Source organism: Tyto alba, unplaced genomic scaffold, assembly GCF_018691265.1.
Source record: "Tyto alba isolate M040663 unplaced genomic scaffold, T.alba_DEE_v4.0 Super-Scaffold_7, whole genome shotgun sequence".
Lineage (NCBI taxonomy): Eukaryota > Metazoa > Chordata > Aves > Strigiformes > Tytonidae > Tyto > Tyto alba.
The window spans coordinates 6,217,213-6,229,481 of NW_024881328.1; the positions used below are offsets into that span (position 1 = coordinate 6,217,213).

The 12,269-nt window shown below is 36.9% G+C and overlaps 1 protein-coding gene across 1 annotated transcript in view; it reads left to right on the plus strand.

Annotated features, from left to right (window-relative positions):
* The window catches only part of LRP1B (LDL receptor related protein 1B), a 754,159-nt gene that overhangs the window by 391,055 nt on the left and 350,835 nt on the right, over positions 1-12,269 (plus strand). The window contains exon 5 of the mRNA XM_042808487.1: positions 404-661. Within this exon, the coding sequence (XP_042664421.1) occupies positions 404-661 (258 nt within the window). The remainder of the gene's footprint in view (positions 1-403; positions 662-12,269) is intronic.

Sequence of the window (12,269 nt, forward strand, 5' to 3'; positions counted from 1 at the left end):
AAAAAGTACCTTACCATTTCATGTGTGCTCATAAATTCTGCAGGTTTTCCTGCCCTTCATTCTTTTAGAAATGCCAGTAATCTGGATAGAAATGATTTGCATAAGTTGTGTTTCCTTTTATGACTTAGGCATGAAAAATGTTGCAATAATGATACTTGGAATTAAACAGAAGCTGTGGGGCTAGGGTAATTAATTTTCTTTAATGATGTGAACCATTAGAACAGCAGGATAAAATAGACTAGTAATTTGGAATGTATGATAGTTATGAAAATAAAAACAAAACCAATTATTTTATCTCTTAAAACATGCAGGTAAGAACATTTAAAACTACATTAGAACTGAAAAGATAAATATGGTATACACAGCCTGTTAACCCTTTAAATTCTCATCACTTTCTTTTTAGAGCCTGCTGATAGACCTCCTCTTCTTCTGATTGCAAGTTCTGAAACAATTGAGATATTACATCTTAATGGAAGCAAAATGTCTGCCCAAACTCCTGTAAAGGGATCTGCAATTTTGACACTAGACTATAGCTACAGAGAGGACACAATTTGTTGGATTGAATCAAGAGATCTTTCAAGTCAGCTAAAGTGTAGCAAGATAACAAAAGCTGGGAAGTTAACAGATGAGTGGATAATAAATATTTCTCAGTATCTTCACAGTAAGTATTTCACAGTGTTTCAACAAAACAGTGGTGTCTGTCTTGGTGAACTGTTGTGGGAGCCTTCAGAAGTATTTGGGGTTTGCTGTTGAAAATAGTTTTAACGCATTAAATACTGCAACTCATACGGAAGCACTTTTATGTTTCTCACTCCCGTATATATATAAATATATATTCAGTATGAGTTGCATTATTTATATGTATGCATAGTTTTTAAAGATGTGCGTTTTTATAGACTAAATAAAATGTGGGAAAGTTACAAAAACAGCGGTGCAACAGAAGAAGAAATGTAAAAAGCTTCAGTTTCTCTGGCAAAATAGTGCCACATAAAGATTGTAAATTATTCTTTGCTACCAAGACAATTTTAAAAATTAATTAAAGAGACACATGCTTATCACATTTGCTGTCAAGTATCATAGGTACATCAGTTCTTGAAAATAACAAAGTATTTCCTGACTTACTGGAAATAAATGGCTGCTCATCTTTGCAATTAAGAAAAAAAAATTAAAAATACCTGAACTCATCATACTTTATTAATCTTTGGCATTACAACATTATTTCTCCATCAGCTTTTCAATTTGTGTAACGCCGTTATCTTCTGAAGGAGGTGTTCATCCATTTACACATTCTCACGTCAACAGACTGCAAAATAGCAGGCAGTCAAAATATGCAATATTCCTCATCTTTTGAGGAAGGGATGTCCACAGGTCAGCTTATAAACCACAACACTGAGGAGTGAAATGGTGGTGTTAATAAAAGGCTTCTAAAATCTCAAGAATGTAACCTAAGATTGGACCTAAGATTTTGAAAAAGCTCTGAATGGATCTCAAACACTCTGACCATCCAGTTCAGAAATAGGCAAATCACAGATTTGATTATAACTTTTACGAAGTGCATGCCAAAGTGATAAACTCTGCATGGAAATTGTGCTTTAGACTATCAAGATAGCTGCTGTAAGATGTGGTCATTTCTGAAGAGTAAGAGTGGGTTTTTTTCAATCTAATTTCCTAATTATAAATTCACTAGAATAGAAAATTAAATTAAAAAAATAAATAAACCTCAAATAAATAGGGTTTGGGGTTTTTTGTTCACCACTCATTGTGACTCTTCTAATTTTAGAGGACTCTCTTGTCCTAGATGTATAGTTGTTTGTTTGTTTGTTGGTTTTGCCTTCTTCCTATTTTATTCAGGGTTTTCTTAAATGTTGTATTTTAGAGGGCTTTTCATAGTTTAGATATCTAAGAGCTAAAAAACTTGCTGGTAGTGTTTGTGCTTTTTTAATTCACTCTGTTATTGATATTTTCTTTTCCTTTCAGTAAGAACAATCAAATTAAGTACAGTCCTTGGCAAAATTTGTTTTGTATTGAACTGTATGTATGTCTGTTCTGTCATTTATCTTCATCATCAGATTGGACCTTAGCACCATATTTTGTAGTTCTCCACCAGCTCTCTCCTGCATTCCTCTCCCTCTGTTCTCTGCATGTGAAGAGAATTTCTAATCTCTGTGGTGTTCAGTTCTGCATTAGTGCATCTGTTTGCAAAATGAAGGCTGTATGATGGGTTTGAAATTAATACAGTGCCTGGAATTAATGAGCTAATCATTTTTTTATAGTGATAGTACACATCAGCCTGTGGTCTCTAATATTTTTCTGAAACTTCACTGTAATCATTCAGTCTTGTTTAAATGAAGAACAGAAATTTCCACGGACATGAATTGACTGCAGAGTTGTTCCAACTTCTTGTTTAATTTTGAATGGGGAAATAGTACTTGGAGGCTTAGGGAAACACTGCTTGGAGTCAGGTTTGGAGCTTTGACTGACAAAATCTAGCAGCTTTAGCTGTGGTGGTGTTTTTCCCAGGCACACACACCCACGGATGCTCTTCTTGGGTCGCTGCAGCGGAGCAGCATCTGTGCCCGTGATCTGGCCATGCCTTCTCCGAGGGACAAGTAGTGTGAAAGCTGCTTTTGTCCTGCTCCTGCTCACAGCTCTGCAGCGAACAGTCTCAACAGACTGGTTCTCAGGGGCGTCTGAGGCATGAGAGAGCACCGACAGCATGCTGCTCCTTATGGGAATAACAGCTTCCAAAAGTTTAATCAGAACTCATCTGTCGCAGATTTGTTGGTTGTTTTTTTTTTCCCTCAGTACTCAGTGCAGAAATTATCCACCTGATTAATATCTTCTCTCCCTGACATATATCTGGAGTTATGCCTTCAAGGACATGGCAGGAGTCTCGTGTTACTGTATCTATTATATATGCCTGCACACGTGTATAGGTCATTTTGTGGCTACTGCAAAATTGACTTTTAATTTTAAATTCTTCCTCGTCTTCCCTCCACCTTCTCTTACCCATCAGGTGACTTGTGCTATTTCTCTTCATCATATAACACTACATCTGATGAGGAAAATTAATTAATTTTAACTCTTCATCAAGAACTTCAGCCTGAGCATTTTCAGGTGTAATTGCCTTCTCTGATAGCTCTTGCTAAATAAATGGTCATTCTGATGGAGTTATTCACACAAAAATGGAAGGTCTGGTCTTCATAGGAAACTATTTTGTGTGTGTTTGTATGTAAACAGAAAGAGGGTATTTCTAAAACTGTTAGGGAAAAAAAAAAAAAAAAAAAAAAGGTGTTCCTAGCAGCATTTGTAGAATTATTTTTTTTTTTTTTATTTTTTTTATCCCAGTCTTCTGATCTGTTCTTTTTGTCAATAGAAGTAAACTTCTTATCTGCATATGACACAAAAAGTGGTAGAGAAGTCAGTTATACAAAGCAATTAGCAATGCTTGAAGAGGACCTATTCAAAGTGTTTCTTTTAGTGAAGGCAAGTAAGTTTAGTTATGAAGAAAGAACATAGATCACATTTTAAGACAAAAGACTACATTAAGGAAAGCAGGGTCTATGAAAATGACTTCATATTCATGATATGTCATATAGTACCAGCTCCAGGTAGTGAATATAAGCTTTGGATTCACACAAGAAAAGAAATTACAGTCCTTTAGTATCTAGCATTCTCTCTCAAAAGGCAGTCCAATATGACTTTATTTTGGAGTGTGTGTTTCCCAGATGGCTACAGCCAGACTGCTTTGAATAGCAGTTTTTAACGCGGACTGCATCTGCACCTCATTCTGCATAAAGGCAGAGAGGCTGATCCTGCACTCAGGTGTTGCTTGCTGAAGGAGAATGGGGTGCAACTCCAGTGATGGCATTCCTTCTGCTTAGTTATTAAACCAGTTTCAGGCTGCTAAGATGCATTATATCACGGAGAGCTTTTGTTTGAGAGTTTTATCCTTTTAAATAAAGATAAATAGGCATTGGCATGTTGTTTCATCTTTGTCTTTTTAAGACCTAGAAGGTTTTGGAAGACAAACTGGAAAATTTCCCCTTGGAAAGATTTATGCAGATAATATCAGAGCCAAATAGGCTTTCAGGCAAGATTCTTCTGTAAGGGAGGCTTATGCAACCAGTACCCATAAGACTGGGCATGCTGCTCGACACTTTACACTAGCTCACAGTCTGCTTCCAGTTCATACAGCAAGACTTTCAGGAACAATCTTTTATGTAAAGCGTTACCTCTAGGACCAAATTAGCAAAACTTCTTTCTAATGGCACAAATGTGGAAAATCTCTCACAATTTTCTGCCCTTCCAAAGGCATAATGTGCAATCTTATACTAATGTTTTTGTGTGTTGGAGCTGGGAGGGGGACTGGGGAGTGGCCAGAGCAGCATCTTATGGATGACAGAATATCCTTCTTCCCCATTTTAATAGGCATTCTGCATCTTCATCATTACAAGTACCAAGCACCTTATATGCTCTCCAAGCAAGCACCAGGCAGCACAGCCTGGGTTTTAGCTACTGTTCTGCAGAATGTAACAAAATCTCTTCTGGGATGACGGTTTAAAGCACGGTATTTTCTGCTTGGCTGGTATTTGATTCAGGTTTTCTTGGCATTCAGTTATCACAGTACACCAGTAGAAATCCTGGAATGCTTGTGCTTAACTTTGCCACCTGGTGGTGTTTTATACCTCCAGACAGTTGATCCTACCTCGCCCTGGAAGGCAGACATGCTTTTCTGTTGGCAGATGTGCTTGTACAGACCAGTCTGGATGAAAAGAAACCTCTTGCTTCTTCCATACTAATGCAGTTTTAATCTAGCTGCTTTCCCTAGCCTGCCCTCGCTGTCTCTTCTTGTGGAACCCAGCACCTTCTCCTTGCTCTCATAAGCAGAAGCCAAAGCTGAGTTTTTTGCTCCACCACTTTTAGGATGTGGTTACTGTGAAGACCATCAGACAGGGAGCCCAGAGGATATGACCAGGATCCAACAGTGCCTTTTTTTCTTCCTGGTTTTGGTCCCCTTAGTTGCTCCCCCACCCCCTGACCTAAAGCACTTCCTAGTAGTGATTATCCACAACTATTAGTGCTGTGTTCAGAATAGCTACAATCATTTAGCTTGGCATTGATGAGGCTCAATCACTGAAGGAAACACTAAGCACTAGAGATGGTGCTTGTCAGCAACCTTACTGTGAAGTTCCTGTGAATATTCATGAGAAATCAAAGTTTGGCTTACTCAGGAGAACAACTGTGAAGATCCAGGGGGAGGTGTTTATTCCTACATAAAGTCTGTCCTGAGCTTGTCTCCAGACAGGCCTTATAAGCTGTCATAGAGTTGCAGAATGTGATTTTTCTTCTTCTTCTGTGATAGACAGCCCATGATTACAGACCTTCTAGAAGATAAACAGAAATGAGAACGCTTCATGTCAAAGGTCATTTACACCTCAAATGACACTTTAGTGGTGTTCAGAGCATCTGATATAGTAATGGGAGCCAGAAAAGGATGTGAGAAGAATATTCTAAAGAAATATCACAGCATACTTGTTCTGTATATGGCATCCGCTTGACACTCCTAGAGCCCTGGCTGGTCTTACATTTCTGTTCTTGCATTTCTGGGAAGACTAGACTTTTCTGGGGTGGTGACCTTTCTTACCTTTCTTACTTTGCCCAAAGGAGTTGGGTTTTGTTTTGTTTTGTTTTTTTTTTTTTTTTTATAGTGTCACTTTCCCATTCTGAAGTGCTCTAGACAGATCTATCATTAAATATACAAAACTAGGATACTTTTCTCATTAATTTCGTGTTTATTCAGCCTGAATTTCTTATCTCCTTTTACTGCCCAGTCACTCAGTCTCCTGAGGTCCTGCAGTTCTTGAAATCTTTACTTTTACCTCTTTACTATTTTTACCTCTTTACTATTATGGAAACCTATTTTTCTTATTGGACTTTATCACCTTGTTATTCATGTCATCTTCCAGGTGACTTGCAAACATTATCACATACAGCTTCCAGCACAGACCACTGCTGTGGAATTTGGTGATGCTTAACAGGGAACTAGGTTTAGCCCACATCTTAGGTAATTACCTGGGTCCATCACTGTCATATGTGTAAGAATCCATCTTTCCTGAGTCTTCCCTCATGTCTTCCTGAATGGCTCTTGTGATTTTCATAAGTTTCCATGTTTACATTTTGTATTATTTCCATGTACTTTTAGATATTCCCCTTCAGAGCAGCCAGAAGTCCAAATCTTTAGTTGGATGTCCTTCATACTCCATTGCCTCATATGGGAAGTGCTTTCTTTGCATCATCTTCGCATCTTTCCATACATTCATTCCTCATTCTGGTGTACCTGGGTTTACAAAACTTTTGATTCATTATTGTATACAGCCTTAATGAGGTGCTTTCCTGGTACAATATGGACTTTTGTTTAATGCAGGAAACAATGCCATCTGATAATTGTGCTTTTGTGTACAGTTTTTCTGCCTCTTGTAATGACAAGACTCCTTTGGAAACTCAGTCCTGCACAGAAACTTCCTTTTATCAGTATGCTCCGATCTTTAGCTGCTGGCTGGTCTTTTATGGTTATGAGTTATACATAGCCTTTTTGATGATCATCAGGTTTACTAAAATAATAGGAGTAGTTCGTATACTTTCATTCAACTTTTCTATTCCAATAAGCACGATCAGTTGAATCTCATCCTTTGACAATGGTGGGTGTTGCAAATCCATTATTTTTTTTTTTTTTTTTAAATAGTATTCATACTTTTAGGTGTATATTTCAATGCTTGATGTTATTTGCACAAAAGTTAAGATATAATATATATATCAGATATCCTGAGGGTCTTGCTTACTTTAGGAGCTTCTAAGTGCTAGCTGTGAAGGATCTGTCTGCTTTTGGTGCATCCTTTGGATACAGGCTATTCAATTTGACTTAAGGATTGTGGCACCTGCTTGAATAGTGTCCCTGTAACATTGCATTATGTTGTTTTGAGGCACAAGCTTCCATGTCAGATGCTCTGAATCAGTGACATTTCCCTTCAAAGTTAGGTTACCTGCACTTAATCCTTTTTGACGCAGAAGCTATTTAACTGTGTGTTAATTGCCAAGAGTGGAATTTTTCAGTCATTCAAAAATATAGTACTGCTATTTCTTCAAGCTTTGTTACTGAACTAGCTTCCATAACTGATCTTTCATTGACACCAGCCAAACCCCTCCTTCTGTTCTTAGTAAAGGTCACATGCTTTCTATTTTCTTTTTATATACTTGTCAGTAGTCATGCCCTGGACAGTTAATTCTCAAACTGAGTACAGAAAATAAAATGTCTTATCTCAGTGGCGTTTCTCAGTGCAAATTTCTGACTTTTTTTTCTACTCTCCCCTCCTCTAAACTCCTAGACTGTGCCTGGGACAGTCTCCTGAATCCTGTCTCTGAAAAGCCTATGTCACCTCATGTCCTTCTTCTCAGTTCTCCATTGTCAAATTCCCTTTTTGCCAATTTGTCAGCTTCCTGGCTGAGCATTTTTGGACTTCCATCCTAGATAGCTTCATTATTGTCCTAATACTGGGACGTGTCTGTATCTTTTGTGTCTTTCTTACATCCCAACCCCTCCTTAATAGAAAAGCTCTTGCACCAAGGAGGAAATCCAAGAGCAAACAGGCCATCTCCCACAGTAGCAGAAGGATTTTGTAAATAAAAAATGGACACTTTGTCATAATATCAGTAACCATGTAAATTTATCTTTATCTGGCATAATGCTGACGGGCCGTTTCTCTCTGTCAAATTGAATTATGATATGGCTTGTAAAACAGTAACATTTGTATTTTCTTAACAAGGTTTTGAAGATAGAATAAAATAATTGTGGGGGCTATAAAGATCTAATGTATAGCTTAGTTTCCAAAAATATAAAATGCACAATTTTGTAGTGAATATTTTAAAAATGCATTTATATCCCCAGCTACAAGAATAATGAAATATCGGTATAAAAAAATCCCAGAACTCACAAGTAGTTCTTTTTTTTCTGAAATGTGGAATTAAATAACGCATATTTTATGCAATTAGATAGACAGTCTCCCATATGTCTTTGACATCCATATGCACCATGTTGTCTTTGTTTTGTTTTTTACTTGATAGTCACTGGAACTATTCTTTGTAATATAATTTTGACAAAAACTGAACTTCTTCTGCTTCTCTAAATCCACTGTGGACTTCAATAATAGGTACGTGTTCAGGAGGACATAGACATTTGCATAGCACAGCCTTCTCGGAGATCAGGACAGATGCTGTCCATACTCACTACAGCTTGGGTATTTCTGTGCTGTACTACAGTCTGTGATAGAGACCCACCAAAGAGTTTGTATGAGTCAGAATAAAATAAAGGGCTTGTTCTTTACTTAGTGCTTTGTCAGGAGCTCTTACAGAAAGAGGAATAGCATGTTTGCAAAAGTTGATAAAACTGTGATTATTATTGACACTGTGGTGGACATGACAAATTAAAACCACCATCTGATTTGAGGATTTAATATAGGATTATTTTTTTCAGTTTTTATCTTCTTTGAATAGCAGAAGCAATGACTAGCTCAAAAAGTATTATCTCCAGCTCATAGAAATATTTTTGTCTTCTCAACCCCCGAAATTTACATTGTGGATTTCTACTTAGAATTAAGCAAATTTGATTTCAAACTTTCCTTTGACTACAGCTCTGTAGGTGAACTTGAAATGCTGAAAACCTTATGAGTCATGTCAGCATTATGAAATAAGTGAAATGGAAGAACAAATCCTATCCTCATTGTTTGTCCATTAGGTGGAATAAAATAAAACCTTGGGTTTACTTCAAAAATTGTAAAGGTGGTTTTAGTGAAGCACTTAAATTGAAAAATTGCATGTAACAAATCTGTTAAATGGGGTAAATTACTTTTGCTAAAGTCAGGCTTAAACTATGTAAATTTCTTAGTTCTGGAAAAAAAAGCATTTTAATTATTGTAAGTAATTAAATGAGGACAGAAAATTCAAAAGGGTTGATCTGTTTGCTCAAAGATGAAGCCCTGCCTTTCATCAACATGTCACAAAACAGCTGCAGTTTGACGGGTTGGGTTAGGTATTCACCATGACAATTCTCGACCTGATGGTAAAGTTTGGATAGTCTTTGCATGTGTAATTGCGTAAAATCTCTGTCACACTATATAAGCAAAAATAATGAGCTGATTGAGTAGTGTGTGGGGATACGTGCCACAATGTGCAGTGCCGGAGACTCACTCTTTTTGGCATTTTTGGACTTGCTTGCATGTTATTCATTGCTATTTTACTTTAGTATATGAACCCATTTTTTAATATGGGGGAGTATTTTTATATTTATATATAAGGATATAAGTGTAATATATTTTAAAAGATCAGTGCTGTTTCTCTTCTAGTTATGAATATACTGAAAATATACCATTTTAAGACTCTTTGAAGGATATATTGGCTAGTTATTGAGTCTGTTCAACTGGTTGCAAAATTCAGATTTGTTTTAGTCATAACCACTGCATTAGCTTCAGAAACAAACCCATTGGGAAAAGGCACCTCAAGTAAGATGAGGAAGTGGGAAAAGATATTTTATAACAGTCTGTGAATACACTGTAATCTGTGTTCTGTATCTTCCAAAATAATAGGTTGAAGCTTGAGTTTTGGGGGTTTTTACCATTTGCAAGTATACACTTATACGGACAATTATTCTTTCATAAAGTTGACTGAGAAAAAAAAAAAAAATGAAGATAGCTGCTCTGGAAAGAATTGAAATATACTGTCAGATGGTCTGGAGAGGATGGTGTCAGGCAGAGCTGGCTGCTGGCTGCGGGGTGCCGGGTAAGGGAAGGCAGAGCCGGGGCAGCACCCGGGGCCGTGCTCCTGCGCCACTCTTGAACACAGAGAGCACTAACTCCGTGTATCCTGCTGCCTGTGGGATCGCTCATCGCAGAGGTAGTTTAACATTAGGGAAGGTAAAAAATATGACTACAAAGAAGACAAGAGCCTACCTTGCAGAGGGGACCTGGAGGAGGGATGCAATGCATATTCATGTCTCTCCTCTGTATTTCTTTGCAAGTGCTGGGACAAATTCTTTTTACTGTCTACATGAAAGGAGGAATGATTTAGGAAGAAAGGCAATGTGCTGGTAGTCAGGAGACCACTGTTTTTCCCGAGACTTACAGGATGACATTTAGCAAGTAATCTTGTCTTTTCCCCTCTAAATGTAAAATGAGAATAACAATATTTCCATATGGCATAGGGATGCTGTGAGGTTTAAAACCTGAAATGCTAAAATGATTGGGGATACACAGGGTAGAAGTAGTCAGCACAAAGTACACAAGACTTCTGTGGTTGAGAAGAGGTGGGATTATGGCCTCATATCTTTCTGAAGTGGCTAGTTTTGGAAAGGGCTGGAAGCTTTCTGAAAGCAAAGTTCAAGTTCTGTAAATACAAGAGCACTGGGTTTGAGCCATATTACTGGAAGTAACAGCTATTTGAGTGGTTTTTTAAATGGAATCTGCGGTGGTATTCAATTTTAGGATAGTGCTCAGGTAGACCAGTACTTGGATCTCACCACCAGAGTTAAAAATGGATAGAAAAATAATTAATGCATAACCCATGTTTTATTTTTATTTCTTGCATTACTGGGAATAAGTTAACATGAAAAAATAATGTGGTTTTGTTTGTTTGTTTGTTTGTTTTTAGAGTGCATCAACAGTGTCTGTATTTTAAGACTGGGCAGTTGTCTGCTTTGTTGTCAGGTCACATGTAATAAATAACAGTCTGCTTCTCAAGGGTTACTATTTCAATATTGAAAAGATGTAATAGATGGATGAAAAACAGAAAAGGATAACTAGGAAGAAAAGGAGGATGAAGTAATGATTACATTAGTATGCACTTGTTATAGTCACTTGGCAGTCAGCGTTCATAGACATGACGGGTTTTATTTGTTTGTTTTGCTCAAACTATAATGTAAGTCAAATGGCATTAGTGGGTGCTGTACAGTGGGTCCGGGTGTTTTGCAGAAATACAAGCATGCTGATGGCATCAGGTGGTGACAGTGATTCCTCTGTTAGAAGGAGGGAAAAAGATTAAGAAAACAGCTTAATGTTGTTTAATATAAGAAGCAATTTCTTTTTCTTTCCTTAGCAACCCTAAAAAAAAGAGGCTATCTCATCTAGTAAGGTACACGATACAGTTTTGTTTCAGAGATGTTATGTGGAACAACTAAGTAGATATTTGATAACTGTGCAGGCTATATTTTTTATAATTGAAGATATCTTAATTTTTTTTCATATTCTCTAAGTTGTAATGCTCAATCTGGGTTTAAATTGGACTCTGTATGCAGATTTTAATTATATTATAAACAAGTTTTGTAATAGAATTTATTTTAGCAAAGATTTTTTTTTGGAAAGTGTAGAGTCTTCTCCTTTTCCCCTAATACTTTTGAGATTAAGATAAAGACTTTTGTGCCCAATATGAAAATATCTATATATCAGAATGAAATACTCTATGATCAGTATTACCTTCTGATTAAAATAGAATATAATAATGCCCTTTGGGGAAAAGAAACAGATTGATTTATAGCACTAGGTCATGTCATGTACTCGTATTCATATTGGATAGGCAATATATTACTAATAGCAACTTTAGTGGGCTCAAAATTAAATTATCATACAGAATTATGACCTGCATTTTACCTGCAAGAAACTACAGCATAATCCAGAGCTTGTGAACCAGTTACATTCTACAAAAAAAAGTACAGTGTGAGTTTCCTTTGTTCCCTAGCCCTTTCTTTAAGAGCTGACAAAAATAATTTCCTCCTACATTATCCCCCCAAAAGCATTTCTTAAAGCACCGTTGCCTAACTCTTATATTAAACTGTTCAAACTGTCTCTGGAAGTAATTTTCCTTAAAAACTTTGTATTGAAAAAGTATTTTATTGACATATCTTGAAACTTGTAATAATCTACTGCTTAGCATCTTTATGGGAAAATGTTTAAGTGGCCTTATTTTTGTGTGACGATGGTTTATGGCGTTCATAATGCATGCAGCAGGCAGTCCTAGGAAGGTGGAAGGTTGTACACTTTTGCCTTTGATGGAAGGTGGCTAAACGAGGCAAGTGTTACAGCCTAATGTAGCCACGCTGTTTTCCCTCAGCAGTTCTCTTAGTCCACATGCTTGATGGGACGCCTATTGCAGCTGAATTATGCTTTAATTTTAACAGTGGATAACTTAACTGCTTTGAAGTAAATAACTGGGTTTGATTTACAGTC